This window comes from Salvelinus alpinus, chromosome 17, assembly GCF_045679555.1.
Source record: "Salvelinus alpinus chromosome 17, SLU_Salpinus.1, whole genome shotgun sequence".
NCBI classification, from domain to species: Eukaryota; Metazoa; Chordata; class Actinopteri; order Salmoniformes; family Salmonidae; genus Salvelinus; species Salvelinus alpinus.
This window is the reverse complement of record NC_092102.1, coordinates 6397262-6425245: the sequence shown is the minus strand read 5'-3', so window position 1 is coordinate 6425245 and position 27984 is coordinate 6397262. Positions and strand designations below refer to the sequence as shown.

At 41.8% G+C, this 27984-nt stretch overlaps 1 protein-coding gene across 1 annotated transcript; it reads right to left on the bottom strand.

The window, feature by feature from the left end:
- Positions 1-157: 157 nt before the first annotated feature.
- On the bottom strand, positions 158-27877 carry LOC139542026 (zinc finger protein 180-like). Its single transcript, XM_071347000.1, has 2 exons — positions 27194-27877; positions 158-4250 (listed from the first exon to the last, which is right to left on the bottom strand). The coding sequence occupies exons 1-2, from the start codon at positions 27522-27524 to the stop codon at positions 3181-3183; spliced, it is 1401 nt and encodes a 466-aa protein (XP_071203101.1). The 5' UTR covers positions 27525-27877; the 3' UTR covers positions 158-3180.
- Between the last annotated feature and the right edge of the window lie 107 nt (positions 27878-27984).

The window sequence follows — 27984 nt, the reverse complement described above, 5'->3', positions numbered from 1 at the left end:
TCATCTCAGTGAGATGAGTTCGAGTTTGTGGCATTGAGGAGGAGAGAGCAGCTGTAACACAGTACCTGGTCTAGTACATGACATTGGGAAAGGGACAAGGGGGATACCAAGAGTCTGTTGATTGGTCGGTCATTGGGTTAATTTGTTTTACAATATGTTCAAATCAAGCTTTATTTATACACCACATTTCAGACATGGATGCAACAATGACTTCATACAAAAAAACTATGAAAATAAACAGAAATATTTAGTACACAACAAACATAAGAGGATAAAAAACAGAAGAATAACAACTGAAAGACTAATGAACATTCTAAGGAAATGCCATTGATTAAAATATGAATAATATCCAACCCAAAATATAAGCTTGTTTTTTAGGAGGGTCTCTGATAGACACTATGGGAGTGTCCACTGAAAGTTGACTAGTGACAACAACTGGGAAGTAAAAGCCACCCACTAAATCTGCCCAAGAAGAGGCAAACGAAAGAAAAACCCACACCAAACGTAAAGACAGGAAGCAAACCAAAAAGGTAGCACAACTAAAGGTGTTGACTCTCCACATCTATCAAGACAACTGGAGCACTGGGCCAGACACTCTTAAATAGAACCTGGACCAGCTCAGGTGAAACACCTTCCCACTAACAAGATGGACAAGCCAGCACGGGTGGCTAAAGAGGTGACACCAATCAGGGCGTCCTACGTGCTAATGAGCTATACGTGCTAAAGTCCAACCTCAAAACATAAATGGAAAAACCAAAGCCTGTAACACCTTCCCCCTTAAGACAACAAATATATCCTATGTTTTTGTTGGACAAGTTTGCTTACCACCAACAGAAAACAACTTCAAGGCTCCCGAGTGGCACAGTGGTCTAAGGAACTGCATCGCTGTGCAACCGGAGACTCTTGGTTCAAGCCCAGGCTTGAACCAAGAGACCAGGCCGAGACCAGGAGGCCCATGGGGCGGCGCACAATTGGCCTAGTTAGGGAGGGTTTGGCCGGCAGGGATATCCTTGTCTCATCGCGCACTAGTGACTCCTGTGGCGGGCTGGGCGCAGTGCACGCTGACTAGGTCACTAGGTGTACGGTGTCTCCTTGGTGCTGGCTTCCGGGTTGGATGCGTGCTGTGTTAAGAAGCAGTGCGGCTTGGTTGTGTTTCGGAGGACGCATGACTCTCGACCTTCGCCTCTCCCGAGTCTGTGCGGGAGTTGTAGCGATGAGAAAAGAAAGTAATTACTAACTATCAACATGCGTCAACAACAAAAACCATATTGTATTATTTTTTAATCCCTTTTCTTTCGATAGAATCCTAAAACTCACTAGCTTCTAGAACTCTCGTCCCCTTGAAACGAGCCCAAACAAAACTCATCTCCAATAGGAAAAACATGCAGTCAAAATAAATTGTGATCCATTGTAACGCACTGGCTAAACACAAATCTTTTTGACTGCTCACCTTTGAGACAATCAGCAACCAAGTTGTCCTTACCACAGACATGTCTGATTTCAAGAGGAAACTCCTGCAATATCTGTAGTAACTTTCCACCTCACTGCGGAGCTTTTCTCTCTTTTCAGGGTTCACTCAATAGGCATGTTGTTGGATCAGGGCCCAGTCCCCAATGTCATGCTCTAGTACATTTGGGTTGGCACATCTGAGAATGAACCCTGATATTCTAAAAGCAGGGCAACAATGTCAATATAATTGTACCCAAAAATTGTCAGTTGGTTGCAAAAATAATTACGGTTACTAAATCTAACACGAATATTTAACATGAAAAATCTAAACCAAATGTACACCCCTTTGTTAATATGTATTAGCAATAATTCACTTAATGGTGAGGCATAAAATATATATTTTGTCAGGCTGAATGTTTGAAATATGAGTAGGTGATTTAAGTCATGCTTCTTCAGTAGTGGAATAAAGACAATTAGCACTTGAATGTTGTAAATAAATACTGGAGTGATGTAGGATTGTTCATAAAATTGATTATAGGCCAATTTATTATACTGCGACCATGTGTATAGGCTGCAAGTACGTTGAAATTAAATAGATTTCTTTCCAACTTTCACTTTCAACTAAAACCAAACTTATAGTGTATGTCGGGCAATGTCTTATTTTCAACGACATTTTGCTCGGTGGGATAGCCCCAATGTCACAGTTTTAACGTGTCAAAAATCAATAGTCCAAATGCATAAACAGTTTGTGATAAATTGAAAAAATAAACATAAAATGTACTATATTCACAAACATCTGCCACAATAATAATATTACTTGAATGTACTTATACAAGAACCTTATAAACTGCACAAGCACCAAAAACGCTGTTGTTTTGACAAGTAGCAATAAATCACTGATATCGATTAGGGGGGGAAATCAGGTTGTACTTGCTGTTGAAACTAACATAAAAAAAAAACATGGAAATGGGAGATATCTTTTAGCTTACAGGTTAGAGGACAACTTGCAGAAGACAGTCAGCTAAATTTTGGAGTGATGCATTTAGATTTAGGGGTTGCTAAACAAAGGAACGCAAGACAAATTTGTCATAAATCCTCAATATCATGCTAAAATCATTTGTGCGAGAGGAGGGAGATGAGGTTGCACGTCCTGTTAAAACAAAAACCACACGGAATCTGGGAGTAATGTGTACATCCCTGGTGTACATCCCTGGTTAGAGGACAATTTGTAGAAAACAGCTCGCTACATTTTGAAGTGTTGCATTATGATTCAAGTGGGTCACCAACGTGGTAAGTGTAACACAACTCTTTTGTTAGTACATTTAAAAAAAAATCTTAACAGTACTCTTCCAATTCAGGGCCTGGATTTTCCCCCTGAGGCTAATATCCATATCATGTTGAAATCAATTGATAAGGGGGCAAACGTTTAGGGTTCTACATTGTGACATCATTCAAATACTCCTACTACAATGTATTAACATTCTACATTGTGACATTAATTCATTGATATCATGAAACAACTCCTTCATGTATGTATTTTCTATTACTTGATCAGAGATCTTTTATCAGATTATCTCGAGATTTATTTCCTGTGTGTGTTATCTGGTGTTGTACCAGGCTGTTTGACTGAGTAAAACTCTTCCCACATTGATTACAGCTATAAGATTTATCTGCTGTGTGTGTTCTCTGGTGTACTGTCAGATTGCCAGATTGAACAAAACTCTTCCCACATTAAGTACAGCTATTAGGTTTCTCTCCTGTGTGTGTTCTCTGGTGAAGAGTCAGATTGCTCGAAGTAGTAAAACTCTTCCCACATTCATTACAGCTATATGGTTTATCTCCTGTGTGTGTTCTCTGGTGTGATATCAGGCTGCTTAGGTAAGCAAAACTCTTCCCACATTGAGTACAGCTATAAGGCTTCTCTCCTGTGTGTATTCTCTGGTGTGATTTCAGGCTGCTTCGCTGAGTAAAACTCTTCCCACATCCATCACAGCTATAAGGTTTCTCTCCTGTGTGTGTTCTCTGGTGTATCTTCAGCTGGCTAGATGTAAAAAAACTCTTCCCACATTGAGTACAGCTATGAGGTTTCCCTCCTGTGTGTGTTCTCTGGTGATGAGTCAGATTACACACCGTTCTAAAACTATTCCCACATTCATCACAGCTATATGGTTTATCTCCTGTGTGTGTTCTCTGGTGTGAAATCAGGTTGCTAAGCTGAGTAAAACTCTTCCCACATTGACCACAGCTATAAGGTTTCTCTCCTGTGTGTGTTCTCTGGTGTATCTTCAGATAGCTAGATGTAAAAAAACTCTTCTCACATTGATTACAGCTATACGGTTTCTCTCCTGTGTGTGTTCTCTGGTGTATCTTCAGATGGCCAGATGTAAAAAAACTCTTCTCACATTGACCGCAGCTATACGGTTTCTCTCCTGTGTGTGTTCTCTGGTGTGATATCAGGCTGCTTAGATGAGTAAAACTCTTCCCACATTGAGTACAGCTATAAGGTTTCTCTCCTGTGTGTGTTCTCTGGTGTGACATCAGGCTGGTTGAATGAGTAAAACTCTTCCCACATTGAGTACAGCTATAAGGTTTCTCTCCTGTGTGTGTTCTCTGATGAATTTTAATGCCTGCTGAGGAGGTGAATCTCTTCCCACAGTCAGAGCAGCAGTGAGGTTTCTTCCCTGTGGATCTCTGCGGGTGTTTCTTGAGGTGTTCTAATGTGGAGAGACTCTTCTCTGCCTTGTTAGCATCATGAGGTTGTTGAGGCTCCCCAGAGGATCCACGATAGTCCCGTCTCTCTCCTGTGTGAACAACAAAGTCAGACAGATGGTTAAAGGCCCACAACAGCAGACATCTACTGTAAAAGGTGATGCCAACAGTGTAGCCATGATGTTGTACAACAATTGACGTCTGTACTGAATGTAATAATTATTTGACATTTGTCTTAAAATGAGCAAGAACAGTCATATTTTGTCTTGTTTTCACATTAGTAGTAACATCTAAGATTGTAGACTAGAAATAAGTTATTCATGCTGTTGAAACTCTAAGTAGTGTGCCAGACGACTTTTGGTCTCCAATATAGGCCCCATTTTGTGTTTTCTAAAATTGCGGCATGAGGGCGATGCACATGCAATTTGGTTGTAGAAACTCCTCCCTGCTAATGAGGAACCGATAGTTATGGATGTAGTATATCTGCCAGGAGCAAAAATGGTGAGCAAAGATTTTAGTTTTTCACAATGTATTCTGAATGTGAATATGGGAAATCTCAGGGGAGTAACCTCCATTTCCAGGTTGCTTATGAGTGCATTTCACACTACTTTGGATTAAAATTGTAAGGCTCGTTTGAATGTCCTGCTTAAAATAATGTGTGTCATCATCGCAAATCAACCGCTTTGTACTTAAAAAACACTTCAACCAGTAAAATGCTCTTTGGCTAGCTTTTCCATCAGCCTGACAATGAGGGTTTGTACACTGTTTGCTAAATTGGCTCATAACTTCACCTAACAACGAATCTACCTATGTAATGAACGAAGAAGCACTTTGGTTGTTGTTGCATGACATACATAGTGTATTCTAGGACCCATAACAATAACATAGACCTACCGTAGGACCCATAACTTCACCTAACAATAACAGACCTACTGTAGGACCCATAACTTACACTAACAATAACATAGACCTACTGTAGGACCCATAACTTACACTAACAATAACATAGACCTACTGTAGGACCCATAACTTCACCTAATAACATAGACCTACTGTAGGACCCATAACTTCACCTAACAACAAATATAGGAAAATAGCTCTGTGTGTTGTACAATAGCCTATCCATCAAGGAACAGTTCTCTACACATTATGAGGTAAGTATCTCTGTGTCCAAACAGACTAACGAGACCCTACTGTAAATCAAGCAGACAATAACACACTATAAACATCAATTTGTTAGGGATGTTGGATCCAACGTGGAGCACGGCATAACTGTCTTTACCAGAGTAATGAATGAAGAAGCACTTTGGTTGTTTTTGCATGTTGTGATGTTTGTCATTTGACTGTCATTCAGAAAATGATTTCCTGGATCAGCTGATGATAGTTGAACATGTCTAGAAGAAAAATAAACGCACACCTATTTAGGCGAGGTGCTGGCTAGCGGAGTAGAAAACTTGAAAGGAGAGCCGCACACTCTAGGAGCTCAGATGCAAAAATATAATATCCAACGTTTCGACAGCCAAGCTGTCTTCAGCAGGGTATAATCACAAACACTGTGGGATGACTCGTTTATATAGTGTCAATAGACACACAGGTGTCTGTAATCATGGCCAAGAGGGGCCTAATATCATTGGTTAATTCTCAAATATTAAAATGGCATACAAAGAACAGCATACAAAAAACAAATGGATAGCATACGATCATAGATTCATTTTAGACTACACAAGCTTACAAACAATTACAATGGCAAAGTCACAATAATCACAAGAATGGCTTCAGATCAAAGTCTACGTTGAGACCGAAGGGAGCAAGGGTGTTTAAGTTAAAGATCCAGGCAGCCTCTCGTTTTAACAATCAATTATCAAGGTCACCCCCTCTCCTAGGGAGGGTGACATGTTCGATGCCAATTTAACGCAGAGACGAAATCGAGTGGCCTGCCTCCAAAAAGTGGGCCGCAACTGGGTAAGTCAAGTTTTTGCACCTAATGGTGCTACGATGCTCTGAGGTACATACTTTTAATTCGCGCTTTGTTTTACCCACATCATTTTTACCACAAGGACAAGTTATAAGATAAATACCTGCCTTAGTGGAGCACGTAATAACGCCTTTGATTGGGATTGATTTCCCTGTTTGTGGGTGTTTAAAGGATCTGCATTTATAAGTGCCATTGCATTGAGCACAGCCATTACACTTGTAATTTCCATCCAGTAGGGGCACAAATAGACGTTGTTCAGGAATATCTTGGGGGGTTAAATCAGAGTGTACCAATTGGTCTCTGAGATTTCTACTAAGATGACATTGAATGTTCCTGAGTGGCCCATTACCGAGACTATCATCGGATTTTAGAATGTGCCAATGTTTGTGAACGATTCCCTTAATTTGTTCAGAGCGCTTTGAATAGCGGGTAGTTAGAATGCAAGAACGCGTTTTTTTGCGAGACTACCCTTGAAAAGGGTAATGTCTAGTTTTTAGTTTTTTTTTCTCAATGGCAATATTAATCTGATCATATTTGTACCCCCTCTCCTTGAACTTTCTTTGAGTCTCAGCCATATTTCTGTCGAAATCTGATTGTTTTTTGCAAATTCTTTGGATTCGACAGAATTAGCTGTAGGGCAAACTATTTTTCAAGGGAAGTGGGTGACAACTGTCAGCTCTCAACAAACTGTTACGATCAGTAGGTTTCCTGTAAAGATCAGTGTATAGAACATTATTTTCACACAAGATCAGAAGATCAAGAAAAGTGATTTGAGGTGTATCAGATTGCATAGTAAATCTCAAATGTTCAGAACAGGAGTTAAGAAAAGCATGGAACGCCTGGAGCTGTTTTGCATCACCCCTCCATAGAACAAAAATATCATCAATATACCGTTTCCAAATAATGATGTTAATCAAGAAAACATTTTTGAGAGGATTGAAAATAGACTGTTTCTCCATGTAACTCACATACAAATTAGCATAGGAAGGAGCCATGGGGGATCCCATAGCAGTACCCTTCGTCTGAATAAAGAAATCATTTAGAAACATGAAATAGTTGTGTGTGAGTACTATTCAGCCAATGTTATAATGCATGATGCACTGGAAGGTAGTTCATTAGGGTCACGTTGCAAAATAAAATGTTCCATAGTTTCAATACCGCCCTCGTGTGGAATATTTGTGTACAACGACTCAACATCAAAAGTAACTAACAAGGTATTCTCAGGGAGAGGATCAAGAGATTCAATGATAGAGATCATACTGCTTAACTTAAATACCCATCTAGGACAGTAACGATAGTGTTCGGAAATTGGGAAGCAGGGTCACTTCTGAGTTTCTTGTAAAAGGTGTTGTCAAGCAGTTGTCTATGACACTCATTTACATAAACTGTCCTATCCATCAGTACAACCGACCCACCCTTATCGGCAGGACGAATAAGGACTGAGGTATCGGATTTTAAAATCAAGCAAAGCTTGTTTTTTCTCCTTAGGTAAATTATGGAAAGATTTGGACTCCTGTTTGTTCTTAAGGAGATGAGCAACATCTTTTTCAACAAGTCTGCAATATGTCTCGATAGAGTGATTGCGATTGGTTGGAGGAATAAAATAACTCTTGCTTCTAAAAGGAGACGGAGTATGTCTAGGTAAGCAACAGCTCTACAAATAGCTGTTAATGATGATGGCATATTCAATGAACTGATGAAAACTAACCAAGCGCTCCAGGACAAGTTGTCTACAGAAATAAAGGAACTTAAAATCAAGAAATTCAACCAAGACAAAAAAAGACAAGGCCGAGGACAAAGTCTACTTCTGGAGAAACCCTGACAAGGGAGGTCCTGCTCCTCCTCTCCATGGCAGACGCAGGAGGGATGCCGCTAACTTCGATCCACCCCCGTCTGATCAACACTCTACAACCAGCGCCTCATCGGCTTCCAGTGGTAGTTTTTTTTCAAAGAGAGACTGGACAGACGGAAGGGCGGAGGTGGCCGCAGGCACGCGCATCGACGAGATGCCGCACCCGACGGGGTAAGAAGAAACGACTATCAGAGGCAGAGGAGACCGTTCACACGGTCCCAGAACCCACGGGACAGAGTGTCTTTAATTTATCAAGCAAGATATTGAGCCCTGCCCATGTCTCTTTGCTTAATAAAGGGTTATCTTTTGTGCCTACAACCCAGTGCAACGATTTTGATGTTAAGGTAGACATGTTTAATTTTTTTAGAAACATCCGTTTAAGGGAATACTTTAGTGTGCGGCTCTCCTTTATTTTCAAGATAGTTGAACATGTGACTAACAAAACAGCTACAGTATTAAGAATTATGTGTAATTATTGAAGAACCGTGTTAATCACAGTATCCATTTGGGTGTTGTCAATAAAGTTAAGGTGACTCTCGGTTAGAACCATTGGATTTTGCATACTCTGAAATGATTTAGAATTTCTGTGCCAATGAAAACTGTTTTCCCAGCGTAATATAAGGAAACTAAATGTTACGTAGGTAGAGTGCATCTCAGTGATCTGAATACAAAAACTGTACTAACAGGACAATAACCTAAACCACAAGGCCAAATCTACACTGGAGGAGCTTACCAAGATGACATTGAATGTTCCTGAGTGGCCTAGTTACAGTTTGGAGTAAAATCGTCTTGAAAGTCTATAGCAAAACTTGAAAATGGCTTTCTAGCAATGTTCAACATTCAACTTGACAGAACAGGAAGGATTTTAAAAAGAATAATGAATATTCACATGAAGATCAGTCGCCTGTTGGATGACATCACGACTTCCCATCAAGCCAACTCCTTGAATGCCTTACTATGACATCACTCACTCCTTCAAGTTCGCAGTTGTCTAAAAAAAACACTATTTTACTTTACTGTATTTATATATCACTTTTCAACAAGATTTTTTTTTTTTTTAATCCCTGGAGGACGTCATGAACAATTCATACATTTTTGTTTTTTTTCACCTTTATTTAACCAGGTAGGCCAGTTGAGAACAAGTTCTCATTTACAACTGCGACCTGGCCAAGATAAAGCAAAGCAGTGTGACAAAAACAACAGAGTTTCACATGGGATAAACAAAAGTACAGTCAATAACACAATAGAAAAATCTATATACAGTGTGTGCAAATGGAGTACAGAGGTAAGGCAATAAATAGGCCATAGTAGCAAAGTAATTACAATTTAGCATTAAGACTGGAGTGATAGATGTGCAGATGATGATGTCCAAGTAGAAATACTGGTGTGAGCAAAAAAAGTAAATAAAAACATGGGGATGAGGTAGGCAGTTGGATGGGCTATTTACAGATGGGCTGTGTACAGCTGCAGTGAATGGTAAGCTGCTCAGATAGCTGATTCTTAAAGTTAGTGAGGGAGATATAAGTCTCCAACTTCAGCGATTTTTGCAATTCGTTCCAGTCATTGGCAGCAGAGAACTGGAAGGAAAGGTTGCCAAAGTAGGTGTTGGCTTTGGGGATGACCAGTGAGATATACTTCCTGGAGCGCGTGCTATGGGTGGGTGTTGCTATGGTGACCAGTGAGCTGATGTAAGGCGGCCTAGCAAAGACTTATAGATGAGCTGGAGCCAGTGGGTTTGGCGACGAATATGTAGCGAGGGCCAGCCGACGAGAACAGTGGTATATGGGGCTTTGGTGACAAAACAGATGGCACTGTGATAGACTGCATCCAGTTTACTGAGTAGAGTGTTGGAGGCAATTTTGAAAATGACATCGCCGAAGTCAAGGATCAGTAGGATAGTCAGTTTTACGAGGGTATGTTTGGCAGCGTGAGTGAAGGAGGCTTTGCTGTGAAATAGGAAGCCAATTCTAGATTTAATTTTGGATTGGAAATGCTTAATATTAGTCTGGAAGGAGAGTTTACAGTCTAGCCAGACACCTAGGCATTTATAGTTGTCCACATATTCTAAGTCAGAACCGTCCAGAGTAGTGATGCTGGACAGGCGGGTACGGGCAGCGATCGATTGAAGAGCATACATTTAGTTTTACTAACGTTTAAGAGCAGTTGGAGGCCAGGGAAGGAGTGTTGTATGGCATTGAAGCTCGTTTGGAGGTTTGTTAACACAGTGTACAAAGAAGGGACAGATATATACAGAATGGTGTCGTCTGCGTAAAGGTGGATCAAGAAATCACCCGCAGCAAGAGCAACATCGTTGGTACATACAGAGAAAAGAGTCAGCCCGAGGATTGAACCCTGTGGTACCCCCATAGAGACTGCCAGAGGTCCGGATAACAGGTCCTCCGATTTGACACACTGAACTCTATCTGAGAAGTAGTTGGTGAACCAGGCAAGTCAGTCATTTGAGAAACCAAGGCTGTTGAGTCTGCCGATAAGAATACGGTGATTGACAGAGTCGAAAGCCTTGGCCAGGTTGATGAAGACGGCTGCACAGTACTGTCTTTTATCGATGGCGGTTATGATATCGTTTAGTACCTAGAGCGTGGCTGAGGTGCACCCGTAACCAGCTCGGAAACCGGATTGCACAGCGAAGAAGGTACGGCGGGATTCAAAATGGTCAGTGATCTGTTTGTTAACTTGGCTTTCGAAGACTTTAGAAAGGCAGGGCAGGATGGATATAGGTCTGTAACAGTTTGGGTCTAGAGTGTCACCCGCTTTGAAGAGGGGGATGACCGCGGAAGCTTTCCAATCTTTAGGAATCTCGGACGATACGAAAGAGAGTTTAAACAGACTAGTAATAGGGGTTGCCACAATGGCCGCGGATAATTTTTTAGAAAGAGAGGGTCCAGATTGTTTAGCCCAGCTGATTTGTACGGGTCCAGGTTTTGCAACTCTTTCAGAACATAAGCTATCTGGATTTGGGTGAAGGAGAAGCTGGGGAGGTTTGGGCTTGTAGATGCAGGGAGTGGGGAGCTGTTGACCGGGATTGGGGTAGCCAGGAGGAAAGCATGGAGGACCCGGTTACGAACTCGGGTCTCCGGTGTGAGAAACAGTCACTTCGCAAACTGAGCCACTAATAGTCGGCAGAATCCAGAAGATGAGGCAGACACAGCAGTACTTGAGACGGTGTTTAAATAAAGAAAAAAGGAAAGTTCTTCAGGCAAAAATATAAATCCACAACATCAAAAGTAATTCCAAGAGAAGAAGGAAATCCTCCAAGTCAAAAGGTAAATCCACAAGGTGGTAAGTACAGCAGGAAAAAGCCTCAAAAGATAATCCAAAATAAATAAACGAGAACAAAAACAGAACAATAACAGTATCACAAGAGAGTCCAACTGGAGCAACAAATGTTCACAGCATCGCTAGGGCTGGGTGCTAACATTCAAACACAGAGCAAAGAACTGAGGAAAACTAAGGGTTTAAATACATTCAAGGGAAACGAGGCACAGGTGCAAATAATAACTGGAAACAAGGGAAAACAAAAGGGTCAAAAAAGCACAACGGGGGCATCTAGTGGCCAAAACCGGAACAATCCTGGCCAAATCCTGACAGAAGTTCTCAATTATCGTGGATTTATCGGTGGTGACAGTGTTTCCTAGCCTCAGTGCAGTGGGCAGCTGGGATGAGGTACTCTTATTCTCCATGGACTTTACAGTGTCCCAAAACTTTTTGGAGTTAGAGCTACAGGATGCAAATTTCTGTTTGAAAAAGCTAGCTTTTGCTTGCCTAACTGACTGTGTGTATTAGTTCCTGACTTCTCTGAAAAGTTGCATATCGCAGGGACTATTCGATGCTAGTGCAGTACGCAACAGGATGTTTTTATGCTGGTTGAGGGCAGTCAGGTCTGGAGTGAACCAAGGGCTATATCTGTTCTTAGTTTTACATTTTTTGAAAGGGGCATGCTTATTTAAGGTGGTAAGGAAATTACTTTTAAAGAACAACCAGGCATCCCAGTTTAAGTCACCTAGCAGAACGAACTGAAGATAGAATGGGGGGAAATCAATTCACATATGGTGTCCAGGGCACAGCTGGGAGCTGAGGGGGGTCTATAACAGATGGCAACAGTGAGAGACTTATTTCTGGAGAGATTCATTTTTAAAATTAGAAGCTCGAACTGTTTGGGCTTACACCTAGAAAGTAGGATAGCACTTTGCAGGCCATCTCTGCAGTAGATTACAACTTCGCCCCCTTTGGCAGTTCTATCTTGACGGAAAATGTTGTAGTTGGGGAAGGAAATTTCAGAATCTTTGGATTCAGGATTCAGACGCGGCAAGGACATCAAGGTTGGCGGAGTGTGCTAAAGCAGTGAGTAAAACAAACTTAGGGAGGAGGCTTCTGATGTTAACATGCATGAAACCAAGGCTTTTTCGATTACAGAAGTCAACAAATGAGAGCGCCTGGGGACACACAGGGCCTGGGTTAACCTCTACATCACCCGAGGTACAGAGGAGTAGGATGAGGGTACGGCTAAAGGCTATCAGAACTGGTCGTCTAGTGGGTTGTGAACAGAGAATAAAAGGAGCAGATTTCTGGGCGTGGTTGGATAGATTCAAGGCATAATGTACAGACAGTAGCGTTATATTAGCTTAGCACAATAGCCAGAAACACTTGGGCGCCGACGACTACGACAGATATATGAAATAGCATCATAAAATGTTTCTTACTTTTGCTGATCTTCCATCAGAATGTTGGACAAGGTGTCCTTTGTCCAGAACAGTCGTTGTTTGGATTTAGAACGGCAACTTTCCCTCTTCATTTAGCAAGCGCGCTAGCCTAGTGGCACAAAGCTCTCCATGTCAACAAACGGAAGAGAACGGAACACGGCAAAACTCCCGAAAAAATGTAAATAATCTGATGAAACTATATTGAAAAAACATACTTTACGATGATATGGTGACATGTATCAAATAAAATCAAAGCCGGAGATAATAGTCGCCTATAACGGCAGCTAAACAAAAGGCAATCCCACTGTCCAGCTCACGCTCTTCAGAGTACCGAAAATGGGGGACACGTCATTCCAAGATGATGTGTTCCATCTCAGACCAAGATAATCACCTCATTTCTTCTCTCACAGCCTCTTGACACCCAGGGGAAGGTGTATGACGTGCATGTATACTAATAGGTCTCGTGCCCATTTATAGGCAGGAAGAAGAACAGAGCATCGATTTCAGACTTTCCACTTCCTGGTCAGGAAATGTGCTGCAGAATGAGTTCTGTTTCACTCAGAGAAATAATTCAAACGGTTTTAGAAACTAGATAGTGTTTTCTATCCAATAGTAATAATAATATGCATATTGTACGAGCAAGAATTGAGTACGAGGCCGTTTGAAATGGGCACCTTTTATCTGGCTACTCAATACTGTCCCTTGCAGCCCAAACAGGTTAACTATTGTGTGTGTGTTCTACTGAGGATGGGCCTCTATGAGATAACACTGACAAAGGAGATTTACGATGTCTTTGGGTGATAAAACCTAAAGAGCATTCCAGAGAACATGAGTTAGTGGTTCTGTTCTATACCGTACCAGGAAAAGACGGTTCTAGTTTGGAGTAGGAGGGCCAGACACTGGTCTATACAATGAAAACTGTTGACACAGCAGATGCTGTCTGCTATGTACTATAGATATCTTTCATACAAATCTTAACCTTGTGACCATTCTATGTATCTGTTGTTCGTCATGTAGGTTGAAAGGGGTGTATCTTGGCTATAAAAGATCTTTGTACTTTTGTTTTGCCACTCTCAACGGATCATTAGAAAATGGTGAATCGTTGATAAGTCATTGCTATTGCAAAGCTCTTATTATTAAAGGTTTAGTTTAAGTACAACTCTGACTTGTGTGAAGTTTGTCTCTCCTCATTTGATAGTAAAGAAATTAACCACCACAGAGGTCACCACATGTGTGGGAGGTGGGACAAAAGAGCTCTCTGAGGCATGTTGAGTGGGACTAGGGGCTCCAGTCAAATAAAACAATGATAACTACCCTAAACAACAGTATACAAGGCATATTGACATTAGAGAGACATAAAGAGAGGCATAAAGCAATCACAGGTGTTGATTGGGAGAGCTAGCTAAGACAACAACGGGTAAGACAACAACAGGTAAAATGGCGATGAATGGGCAGAGAGGGTCAGTTAACTACACACAGGGCCTGAGTTCGAGGCTGGGGCCGACAGATAAACAAAATGGAGTACCGTGCTTAATGAACAGTCCAGCAGGCATCAGCTATGTAGCCAAGTGATCATAGGGTCCAGTGAACAGCAATATATGAACCAGGGAAGCCATTAGGTAGTCATTACTACGCTAGCCGGGAGATGCGCCTGGCTCGAGGCTAACTGGTGCTAGCTTCGGGACAAGGATGTCACCAACGTCCTGCAAAGGCCAGTTGAGGGCACATCGGACGGAATTGCGTCGGCAGACCAGTCGTGATGGATCGGCGGGGCTCCGTGTCGACAAAGGGTCCAGGCCAATTGGCAAAAGAGGTATTGTAGCTGGAGTAATTTTGTTTGCTAGCCGGGAGATGCACCTGGCTCGAGGCTAACTGGTGTTAGCTTCGGGACAAGGGCGTTAGCCAATATAGCCAATCCGGTGCAAAAGTCCAGAGCTTACGGCAGGAATCCGGTGATGTAGTGGCTTCTAGTCGTCTTAGTGAAGAGTCTGGGAGGCATCAGCTGTGTAGCCGAGTGATCATAGGGTCCACTAAGCAGGCCGGGAGATGGGCCTGGCTCAAAGCTAGCTTCGGGGCTGGGCCACTCGGTAGCAGCTAGCTAGCTGCGATTATCCGATGTAATGGTCCAGACCTTACGTCAGGAATACGGTGATGTAGTGGAGAAAAACAGTCCGATATCCTCAGGGTTGATATTGCGCTATGCAGACTGGCAGGTATTATCCAGGCTAAAAGCGGCTGGTGTCTGAGCTAAAAAAAGTAAAGGCCGCTAGCAGTGGCTAACAATGACTAAATAGCTAGTAGCTAATTAGTTGGTCAGCTGGCTAGCTGCTGATGGAGGTTCTAGCTATAAGGTCTAAAAAATAGCAGATCGGTATCACATTGGGTGAGGCGGGTTGCTGGAAGGTATATTTAATTTTAAAATGGAAAAAGAGATTGAAATATATTGCAAAAAATGATGAAAAAAACATAACATTTACAACAAGCACATTTTACTGCTACGCCATCTTGGATTACAAGATGACTCTCAGTTAAAAACCATTGGATTTAGAAAACTGAAATGATTTAGTATTTCTGTGCCCACGAAAACCAGCGTAACATAAGGAGCCACTAAATGATACGTAGGTCGAGTGCATTTCAGAATACAAAAAAACTGTCCGACAGCAAGATCCCCTATTTAAGTTGAAGTTCATCATATGACCAGCGTAACGTTATGACTATAACTACTGTTCCCTGAAGGAGGGAAACTAGGTACAACATACTATTAAATTCACGCCTCGCTGGAAGCCCTGCCTTCTACAGGTGATGAGCGTGAGGCTCGGGTTTATTCCTTAAATTTAATACCACTCTTCACCGACCCAGGAAGGGGTGGGGCCAAACAGGTGTTGTACCTCGTTTCCCTCCTTCAGGGAACACTAATTATAGTGTTAGGTTCTAATATTTCAGAGAAAATAACTCACGGACACTAGAGAAGCTTAACCAAGTTTAATTATTCCCAAAGGGTCGTTACAGCTGTAATTCAGACAAAAACATGTTCTCACCATCACAAGTATATATCCCTCACTTTGGACACTCCTCCTTCTCTCCAATCATTACATTTCCTGGTTCCACAGGAAGAGGGTAACAGGATACTTAACCCTTATTACTCCCTTCAGGGGATCTGACCTGACCTCCTGACCTCAACCCCTCCTTCGCCTAATCCACAGATGTCCATCCGCTTCCCCTATAGCACTCCTGTGATCTCCTCCCGTCCACCCAGCACATTCCACAGCCACTCTGTCTTTCTACAGATCTCACTCCTTTATATACTCTGCGTCTGATCTATCATGTCTTTAATATCTCAATGTCAACTTCGGTAAAACATACTATGGGGAATTACAATCATTCCCCATGCCGACCCAAACGGATACTAAATGAAACACCCCATGGCAGACCACCCAGACCTGACCCCGCAAGATGCGTCAGTTTTGTCAATTTATTCATTGTCTTTTGTTTGAAACACTCCTGTCAATGTTGAGAAAGGATGCACACCTGATTACGCATATAGAAGTAGGATTAGTCTACCTGATTAGCCATATAGAAGTAGGATTAGTCTACCTGGCCTGCGCGCAAATTTAGGCCTATGAATGTGCCCATTTGCGGTTGTCTGATAGTATTTCTGATTGTCTTAACGCACCACCACTAATGAGTTGTGGAGCTTCTCAAAGTAATTTTTTCTTCACCTCAAACAGCAAGTAAACAAAGTCTAATCAAAATCAATTGTGAATGACAACAGTTCCTCAAAGTATTTTCGTAAAATATTTCTAACTCTTGCCCTTTCGATAACCACTCAGCATAAAAGGGAAAAATGTAACGCTCTGATCCAGTGGAAAGTCATAAAATACCTGATTACTTCTTATTCTTTGCACAAATAGCCGACAGCTGTGTCTGTCCCAAACTCACTGGCGCGGGAATATTTTATATTATACAATATTTTATACAATGTTGCAAGCTTGCTATCTCCAATTTTGGGCCGACCCAGTTGATAGTTGATACAATGTTTCCAGTTCGTTGTAGACAGGCCATGTGCAGCAAATGTGATTTATAGGATATTTTCTACCTGCAGGCTGCAATATTTTAATTTGTTGGCTTTATGTAGGCTATTTTTACATAGTTGGCAATGGCAATAAAAGTTACTTTTAACCTTTACTGCTCAGGTGTTCCACCAGTGGAACTCCTCCCACATTCCACTGAAAAGGCAGAGCGCGAAATTCAAAATATATTTTTTAGAAATATTTAACTTTCACACATTAACAAGTCCAATACAGCAAATGAAAGGTACACATCTTGTGAATCCAGCCAACATGTCCGATTTTTAAAATGTTTTACAGTGAAAACAGCACGTATATTTATGTTAGCTCACCACCAAATACAAAAAAGTACAGACATTTTTCACAGCACAGGTAGCATGCACAAAGCCAACCTAACTAACCAAGAACCAACCAAACTAACCAACAAACAACTTCATCAGATGACAGTCTTATAACATGTTATTCAATAAATCTTTGTTTTGTTCGAAAAATGTGCGTATTTCAGGTATAAATCATAGTTTACATTGCAGCTACAATCAGAAATTGCACCGAAAGCAGCCAGAATAATTACAGACACCAACGTCAAATACCTAAATACTCATCATAAAACATTTCTGAAAAATACATAGTGTAGAGCAAATGAAAGACAAGCATCTTGTGAATCCAGCAAATATTTCCGATTTCTTAAGTGTTTTACAGCGAAAACACAATATAGCGTTATATTAGCTTACCACAATAGCCAGAAACACAAGCCATTTCCCAGCAGTAAAAGTTAGCGATCGTGACACACCAGCAAAAGATATATAATTTTTGACTAACCTTGATAAGGTTCATCAGATGACAGTCCTATAACATCAGGTTATACATACACTTATGTTTTGTTCGAAAATGTGCATATTTAGAGCTGAAATCAGTGGTTATACATTCTGCTAACATAGCTACTTTTTCCCACAACGTCCGGATTTTTTTCTGACACTTTTTCTGACACATATTCTGACCAAATAGCTATTCATAAACATAACTAAAAAATACATGTTGTATAGGAAATGATAGATACACTACTTCTTAATGCAATCGCCGTGTTAGAATTCTAAAAATAACTTCATTACCACATAAGGCTTACGTTATGTCGACCGAGTGCCCAAAACCTGGGCGCAAAACTAATAGTACACAGTTCGACAGATATATGAAATAACATCATAAAATGGGTCCTACTTTTGCTGATCTTCCATCAGAATGTTGTACAAGGTGTCCTTTGTCAAGAACAATCGTTGTTTGGATTTAGAACATCCATTTTCCCTCTTGAATTAGCAAGCGCACTAGCCAAGTGGCGCGAAGGTCTCCTTTCTGAACAAAGGCACACAACGCAACACACCTAACGTCCCGAATAAATTTCAAAAACCTAATAAAACTATATTGAAAAAACATACTTTACGATGATATTGTCATATGTATCAAATAAAATCAAAGCCGGAGATAGTAGTCGCCTATAACGAAAGCTATTCAGAAGGCAAATCCAGGTCCAACCTCGCGCCTTCCTGAAAACAGGAAATGGGTGACACGTCATTCCAAGAGGACGTATTCCATCTCAGACCAAGATAAACACTCCATTTTTTCTCACACTGCATCTTGACATTTTTATTTTTATTTATTTCACCTTTATTTAACCAGGTAGGCAAATTGAGAACACGTTCTCATTTACAATTGCGACCTGGCCAAGATAAAGCAAAGCAGTTCGACACATACAACAACACATAGTTACACATGGAGTAAAACAAACATACAGTCAATAATACAGTGAAAAATAAGTCTATATACAATATGAGCAAGTGAGGTGAGATAAGGGAGGTGAAGGCAAACAAAATATATATATAAATAAATAAAAATATAAAAAGGCCATGGTGGCGAAGTAAATACAATATAGCAAGTAAAAAATAACACTGGAATGGTTGGTTTGCAGTGAATGAAGGTGCAAAGTAGAGATAGAAATAATGGGGTGCCAAGGAGCAAAATAAATAAATACAGTAGGTAAAGAGGTAGTTGTTTGGGCTAAATTATAGATGGGCTATGTACAGGTGCAGTAATCTATGAGCTGCTCTGACAGCTGGTGCTTAAAGCTAGTGAGGGAGATAAGTGTTTCCAGTTTCAGACATCCAGGGGAAGGTGTATGATGTGCATGTATACTAATAGGTATCATGCCCATTTATAGGCAGGACCCAGAAGAGAGCATCGATTTCAGATTTTCCACTTGCTGGTCAAGAAGTTTGTGCCAAATGAGTTCTGTTTTACTCACAGATATAATTCAAACGGTTTTAGAAACTAGAGAGTGTTTTCTATCCAATAGTAATAATAATATGCATACTGTAAGAGCAAGAATTGAGTACGAGGCCGTTTAAATTGGGCACGTTTTTCCCCCAAAGTGAAAACAGCGCCCTCTGTCCTCATCAGTTTAAATTTGTATAATTTTCATTTAGATTTATATAAAATGTAGATTAATCTACATTCTATAATTTTGAGATACTATTATGAATTAAATTAAACTGTTCCAGTAAAATGTGCAGATGAAAATCCTAACTGGCACGCAGATTGGTAGAAATGGTAAGATAACTTGGCACTCCAAATGGAAAAGGTTGCCAACCTCTGGTGTAGCCCATTACCGGAAACTTCAAGAGCATAACGGCAGTATTTTTCTCCTTCTGGTTAGGTTATCTTGGTTATCTTGGCTCCCTCGAGTCATTTGCGTGTCTTAATTATTTAATCAAACGCGTGCTTAAAGCATCAGACCAGTTCAGTACATATAGTTGATCTTATTAAAACACATGGGGTGTGTATATACACTGCTCAAAAAAATAAAGGGAACACTTAAACAACACAATGTAACTCCAAGTCAATCACACTTCTGTGAAATCAAACTGTCCACTTAGGAAGCAACACTGATTGACAATAAATTTCACATGCTGTTGTGCAAATGGAATAGACAAAAGGTGGAAATTATAGGCAATTAGCAAGACACCCCCAATAAAGGAGTGGTTCTGCAGGTGGTGACAACAGACCACTTCTCAGTTCCTATGCTTCCTGGCTGATGTTTTGGTCACTTTTGAATGCTGGCGGTGCTTTCACTCTAGTGGTAGCATGAGACGGAGTCTACAACCCACACAAGTGGCTCAGGTAGTGCAGCTCATCCAGGATGGCACATCAATGCGAGCTGTGGTAAGAAGGTTTGCTGTGTCTGTCAGCGTAGTGTCCAGAGCATGGAGGCGCTACCAGGAGACAGGCCAGTACACCAGGAGACGTGGAGGAGGCCGTAGGAGGGCAACAACCCAGCAGCAGGACCACTACCTCCGCCTTTGTGCAAGGAGGAGCACTGCCAGAGCCCTGCAAAATTACCTCCAGCAGGCCATAAATGTGCATGTGTCTGCTCAAACGGTCAGAAACAGACTCCATGAGGGTGGTATGAGGGCCCGACGTCCACAGGTGGGGGTTGTGCTTACAGCCCAACACCGTGCAGGACGTTTGGCATTTGCCAGAGAACACCAAGATTGGCAAATTCGCCACTGGCGCCCTGTGCTCTTCACAGATGAAAGCAGGTTCACACGCACATGTGATAGACGTGACAGAGTCTGGAGACGCAGTGGAGAACGTTCTGCTGCCTGCAACATCCTCCAGCATGACCGGTTTGGCGGTGGGTCAGTCATGGTGTGGGGTGGCATTTCTTTGAGGGGCCGCACAGCCCTCCATGTGCTCGCCAGAGGTAGCCTGACTGCCATTAGGTACCGAGATGAGATCCTCAGACCCCTTGTGAGACCATATGCTGGTGCGGTTGGCCCTGGGTTCCTCCTAATGCAAGACAATGCTAGACCTCATGTGGCTGGAGTGTGTCAGCAGTTCCTGCAAGAGGAAGGCATTGATGCTATGGACTGGCCCGCCTGTGCCCCAGACCTGAATCCAATTGAGCACATCTGGGACATCATGTCTCACTCCATCCACCAACGCCACGTTGCACCACAGACTGTCCAGGAGTTGGCGGATGCTTTAGTCAAGGTCTGGGAGGAGATCCCTCAGGAGACCATCCGCCACCTCATCAGGAGCATGCCCAGGCGTTGTAGGGAGGTCATACAGGCACGTGGATGCCACACACACTACTGAGCCTCATTTTGACTTGTTCTAAGGACATTACATCAAAGTTGGATCAGCCTGTAGTGTGGTTTTCCACTTTAATTTTGAGTGTGACTCCAAATCCAGACCTCCATGGGTTGATAAATTTGATTTCCATTGATTATTTTTGTGTGATTTTGTTGTCAGCACATTCAACTATGTAAAGAAAAAAGTATTTAATAAGAATATTTCATTCATTCAGATCTAGGATGTGTTATTTTAGTGTTCCATTTATTTTTTTGAGCAGTGTATATGGAAAAATACATACAACATTTCAACCAATCGATTGGTAGAAAGAACAGACGACTCTTGGTTGACCAAGTTTTATTTTAGTTGGGGACAGCACTAGAACATGATTTTTGGGCTGCTGAGTGGCGCAGCGGTCTAAGACACTGCATCTCAGTGCTTGAGGCGTCACTACAGACCCCCCTGTTCGAGTCCAGGCTGTGTCACAACCGGCCGTGATTGTGAATTAAATAAAGGTTACATTTTAAATGAAATAAAACATAGTTCATTCAAAAAGTTCAGACCCCTCCCCTTTTCCACATTTTGTTACGTTACAACTTTATTTTAAAATGTATTTAAAAAATAGAATCCTCATTAATCTACACACAATAATGAAAAAGGGAAAACAGGTAAAAAACAGAAATAACTTATTTAATCCGACCCTTTGCTATGAGACTCAAAATTGCTTTCAGGTGCATCCTGTTTCCATTAATCATTCTTGAGATGTATCTACAACTTGTTCGGAGTCCACCTGTGGTAAATTCAATTGATTGGATATCATTTGGAAGGCACACACCTGTCTATATAAGGTCCCACAGTTGACAGTGCATGTCAGAGCAAAAACCAAGCAATGAGGTCGAAGGAATTGTCCTTAGAGCTCCAAGACAGGATTGTGTCGAGTCACAGATCTGGGGAAGGATACCAAAAAAATTCTCCAGCATTGAAGGTCCCTAAGAACACAGTGGCCTCCATCATTCTTAAATTAAATACTCTTCCTAGAGCTGATCACCCGGCCAAACTGAGCGATTGGGGGAGAAGGGCCTTGGTCAGGGAGGTGACCAAAAACCTGATGGTCACTCTGACAGAGCTCCAAAGTTCCTCTGTGGAGATGGGCGAACCTTCCAGAAGGACAACCATCGCTGCAGCACTCCACCAATCAGACCTTTATGGTAGAGTGGCCAGACGGAAACCACTCCTCAGTAAAAGGCCCATGACAGCTTGCTTGGAGTTTGACAAAAGGCACCTAAAGGACTCTCAAACCATGAGAAACAAGATTCTCTGGTCTGATGAAACCAAGATTGAACTCTTTGGCCTGAATGCCAAGCGTCACGCCTGGAGGAAACCTGGCACCATCGCTACGGTGAAGCATGGTGGTGGCAGAATCATGCTGTGGGGATGTTTTTCAGCTGCAGGGACTGGGAGACTAGTCAGGACCACAGAGTGCTCAGGACCTCAGACTGAGGCAAAGGTTCACCGTCCAACAGGAGAACGACCTTAAGCACACAGCCAAGACAACGCAGGAGTGGCTTCGGTAGAAGTCTCTGAATGTCCTTGAGTGACATAGCCAGAGCCCGGACTTGAGCCCGATCTAAAATCTCTGGAGAGACCTGAAAATAGCTGTGCATTGATGTTCCCCATCCAACTTGACAGAGCTTGAGAGGATCTGCAGAGAAGGATGGGAGAAACTCCCCAAATGCAGGTGTGCCAAATAAATTAGCTAAATTAAAGGGGGGGAAAGAATTTAATCAATTTTAGAATAAGGCTTTAAAGTAACAAAAACGTGGAAAAAGTCAAGGGGTCTGACTACTTTCCCGAATGCTCTGTATACAGCAACAGCTCCCCCATAAGCATTCCTGTCTTTTCTGTAGATGTTATATCCCTGTATTGCTACTGCTGTATCAAAGGAATTACCTCAGTGAGTTTCAGAGATGAACAGTACAGTGCATTCCAAATTCAATAGGCAGGCACATTGTCATGCTGTGACACGCATTTCCTAAGCTAATTCTCACGAAATCCCTTTTTAAAGCCGGGGTACGAGTCGAGAAACATGCTTATTTTCCTTGAAAGTACATAATGTCACGATTGCAAAGCTATACAATATTACAGAGAACAAGTGAATTATCTCACATCTCTGAAATATTTGTATTGTTGTGCTTCTTGTTCACAGATGGTAATTCATGCCAATGTTATTTTCTTTAAGCTGTTAATACGAATTGAAAGGAGTTTCCAATATCCTAATTTCTTAAAGTATTTCTGGTGATAGCAAGTGATAGTGATACACAAGCTAGGTCTATTTGAAACATTGCCATCCCATGGCAGCATTTACCAGCCACCAGGTTCAGAAGCTTGAAAAACACGTAAAAAATATTTAAAACCCAATTCTATTTTTGTCCAAAGTTAAGATATAAATTATTCAAACTGAACATAATATTATTATTTAATATAATATTATTTTAGGCTATTTTAGTTTTGGAGTAAAAGATAGTTTTGGAATAGTTTTCATTTTTCAAACAGGTTTGCTATTTTATTTCAGTTTAATAAATAGTTTTAGTAGTTTTCCTCTAATTACTTTTTCTATAATAAGCATGGAGGTTTCCCCTATGAACCAGTCATAGGTACTGGCAACAAAGCGCCTCGTAACCTAGCTGGGAACGGGACAGATGGAACCCTTCTGTGGTAACAGACAGGGGCGATTTGTAAACAAATCTAATTCCCAGGAATGGGGTTCATATGAACCACAGAGACTGTGTGTGGGATAATAACATGGCCGTGTCCAACCCTGCTAGTTCCCTCGACTCCGCTACCAACCACCAATCTCCAACAGGGCCCTTTAACCTGTATCACTAGACACTTTACAGTGAGCTACAGGTAGGAATCAGAAATGAATCCCAATAATGAGACACCTCTGGAGAGGGGTGTCAGCAACACAAAAAAAAAATATATATATATACAGTGGGGAGAACAAGCATTTGATACACTGCCGATTTTGCAGGTTTTCCTACTTACAAAGCATGTATAGGTCTGTAATTTTTTATCATAGGTACACTTCAACCGTGAGAGACGGAATCTAAAAAAAAAATCCAGAAAATCATATTGTATGATTTTTAAGTAATTAATTTAAGTAATTAATTTGCATTTTATTACATGACATAAGTATTTGATATCAGAAAAGCACAACTTAATATTTGGTACAGAAACCTTTGTTTGCAATTACAGAGATCATACGTTTCCTGTAGTTCTTGACCAGGTTTGCACACACTGCAGCAGGGATTTTGGCCCACTCCTCCATACAGACCTTCCTCAGATCCCTCAGGTTTTGGGGCTGTCGCTGGGCAATACGGACTTTCAGCTCCCTCCAAAGATTTTCTATTGGGTTCAGGTCTGGAGACTGGCTAGGCCACTCCAGGACCTTGAGATGCTTCTTACGGAGCCACTCCTTAGTTGCCCTGGCTGTGTGTTTCGGGTCGTTGTCATGCTGGAAGACCCAGCCACGACCCATCTTCAATGCTCTTACTGAGGGAAGGAGGTTGTTGGCCAAGATCTCGCGATACATGGCCCCATTCATCCTCCCCTCAATACGGTGCAGTCGTCCTGTTCCCTTTGCAGAAAAGCATCCCCAAAGAATGATGTTTCCACCTCCATGCTTCACGGTTGGGATGGTGTTCTTGGGGTTGTACTCATCCTTCTTCTTCCTCCAAACACGGCGAGTGGAGTTAAGACCAAAAAGCTCTATTTTTGTCTCATCAGACCACATGACCTTCTCCCATTCCTCCTCTGGATCATCCAGATGGTCATTGGCAAACTTCAGACGGGCCTGGAAATGCACTGGCTTGAGCAGGGGGACCTTGCGTGCGCTGCAGGATTTTAATCCATGACGGCGTAGTGTGTTACTAATGGTTTTCTTTGAGACTGTGGTCCCAGCTCTCTTCAGGTCATTGACCAGGTCCTGCCGTGTAGTTCTGGGCTGATCCCTCACCTTCCTCAGGATCATTGATGCCCCACGAGTTGAGATCTTGCATGGAGCCCCCAGACCGAGGGTGATTGACCGTCATCTTGAACTTCTTCCATTTTCTAATAATTGCGCCAACAGTTGTTGCCTTCTCACCAAGCTGCTTGCCTATTGTCCTGTAGCCCATCCCAGCCTTGTGCAGGTCTACAATTGTATCCCTGATGTCCTTACACAGCTCTCTGGTCTTGGCCATTGTGGAGAGGTTGGAGTCTGTTCGATTGAGTGTGTGGACAGTTGTCTTTTATACAGGTAACGAGTTCAAACAGGTGCAGTTAATACAAGTAATGAGTGGAGAACAGGAGGGCTTCTTAAAGAAAAACTAACAGGTCTGTGAGAGCCGGAATTCTTACTGGTTGGTAGGTGATCAAATACTTATGTCATGCAATAAAATGCAAATGAATTACTTAAAAATCATACAATGTGATTTTCTGGATTTTTGTTTTAGATTCCGTCTCTCACAGTTGAAGTGTACATACGATAAAAATTACAGACCTCTACATGCTTTGTAAGTAGGAAAACCTGCAAAATCGGCAGTGTATCAAATACTTGTTCTCCCCACTGTATATATAGTGTTTTATGACAAACCGTTTTTTACAAATCCGTCAAGACACCAACTTAGACTTTACCGTGAAATGCTTTACTTACAAGCCCTTAACCAACAGTGCAGTTCAAGAAGAAGGAAATGTTAACCAAGTAGACTAAAATAAAAAGTAATAATAAAAAGTAACACAATGAGAATAACAATAACGAGGCTATATACAGGGGGCACTGGTACCGAGTCAGTGTGCGGGGGTACAGGCTAGTTGAAGTAATCTGTACATGAAGGCGGGGGCGTAGTGACTATGCATAGATAACAAACAACCAGCGAGTAGCAGCAGTGCACAAAAGGGAGTGGGGTGGGTCAATGTAAATTGTCCGGTGGCGATTTTATGAATTGTTCAGCAGTCTTATGACTTGGGGGTAGAAGCTGTTGAGGAGGCTTTTGGTCCTAGACTTGGCGCTCCGGTACCGCTTGCCGTGCGGTAGCAGAGAAAACAGTCTATGACTTGGGTGACTGGAGTCTCTGACAATTTTGTGGGCTTTCCTCTGACACCGCCTATTATATAGGTCCTGGATGGCAGGAAGCTTGGCCACAGTGATGTACTGTGATGTACTTCGCACTACCCTCTGTAGCGCCTTACGGTCAGATACCGAGCAGTTGCCATACCAGGCGGTGATGCAACCGGTCAGGCTGTGTTACCTTTTCAGGATCTTGGGACCCATGCCAAATCTTTTCAGTCTCCTGAGGGGGAAAAGGTTTTGTTGTGCCCTCTTCATGACTGTCTTGGTATATACCCACGTGGGTGATTGAAAGATGAACTGAGGTCCATACTCCAGTCCAGTTGATGGTGGTAATGCACCTTAAAGTTGGTTTCCAATCGCCATATAAAGTCCAAAGAAGAAAAAGAAGCCTGAAGGAAGGAGAAATTACGAGAAACAAATTCTGTTTACCGTTTGGGGCGTCGCGACTGGTTACCTATTTTGATGTGATATGAAAGTATTAAGTGAAATTATTTTGATGTGATATGAAAGTACAGCGATTTATGTTTCTAGAAACGTATCGCAATTGAGAATCGATTCACATTTAGGTGGATTATTTGACTATTTTACCTGCCAGAGCCAGTCTACCTCTGAAAATAACATACAGTCCTTGGACCTTGAGGAGTAATGGGGGCAGCAATCAGCAGTAGCAACAATAACAAAGCGTACTCCCTGCCCGTTTCGGTAAAAAGCTGAGGGATGGGGCTGGAGAAATGTAACCATCCATGATATCAACAATATAGTTTTAACCATGTTTTGAGGATATACGGTGTTTGTTTATATTTACTGACAACATTGGAGTAAAAAAAGCTTATATTTGGGGTTCTGGTGGGGTATGACAGTTGAACTAAGCTCATGATGCATTTTTAAGTGAATTCTTCAAGAAACAGATGTGAACATATTAATGTATAAATCCCTAAATGGATGTAACAACTGCTGATTGCCCCTGTAAAACTACATATTGGGCTAATCTAATAGGAGATATTGAGGACTACAGTATTTCAGGAATTGTCATTGGACGCATTTGATCAATTGTTAACGTTTGGTTGATGGTCCACTCTTGATGTTCTACACATTACAGTGTAGCTTCAGCCATTCCTACAGAACAACATTAAAGTGTAGAACCCCTAAACTGCATATTGGTTCAACGACTGCAGAGACGGTACTTACTGGTGTTAAACAGATCTCCAACCTCCTCTTCTTCCTCCAATGTGACAGTAATCTCCCCCTCCTCCTCTTTCACTCCAAAAACTGCCTCCTCCTCTTTCTCTTCCTCCACTTCTGTTACTGTAACATCCTCCTCCTCTTTCACTCTGAACGCATCTTCCTCTTCTTTCACTGAAACGTCTTTCTCTTCTTCTTTCACGGTAGCAGCCTCACCCTCTACTTGTTTTTGTACTGTAACATCCTTCTCTTCAACCTCCTCTTTCATGATAGCTTCTTTCTCCGTCCAGCAGACCCCCTCTTCTTTAGCAGGAGGAGAGTAGCTTAGTGAACTCATGGTCGGGGATGTTAGCTAGCTAGCATTAGCGACTAGCCTAGTTCTAAGCTAACTTAGCAAACCAGCTAGCTGATCAAAACAACGTAAATATATAATTGAATGGGCCAACAAGTACATACGACAGAAGTGTGTAACAGCGACTAATATACGCCAAAACAGTGTAAAGAGCGTGAATGTTGTAGCTATATTTGCTAGAAAGCTACCGAGGTGTCTGACTAGCTGTTGTTGTTGAAGGAGCGTCACGTCCACTAGATTATACGTCACACTAGCAGCATCGCCTGAACCTAAAAGACGCACGTCGCCATCTGCTGACTGGTGTGGGCAACGCAATTGAGGAACCAAAATTGTGTTTTTCATTGATTTCCTAAAAGTTGAATATTATATTAAGTAGTTCAAAGAGAAGCATGTGTTGATTGATTCGTGTTTAATGAGTGTGAAATTAAAACAAACTTTACACCCA

What these genes read in the sequence shown, in the direction of transcription:
- LOC139542026 (XM_071347000.1), bottom strand. Translation starts at nt 27,524, where the DNA reads ATGAGTTCACTAAGCTACTCTCCTCCTGCTAAAGAAGAGGGGGTCTGC. An exon ending in TGGAGATCTGTTTAACACCA is followed by an intron (nt 4,251 to 27,193) that starts GTAAGTACCGTC and finishes TTGTTCACACAG; the next exon opens with GAGAGAGACGGGACTATCGT.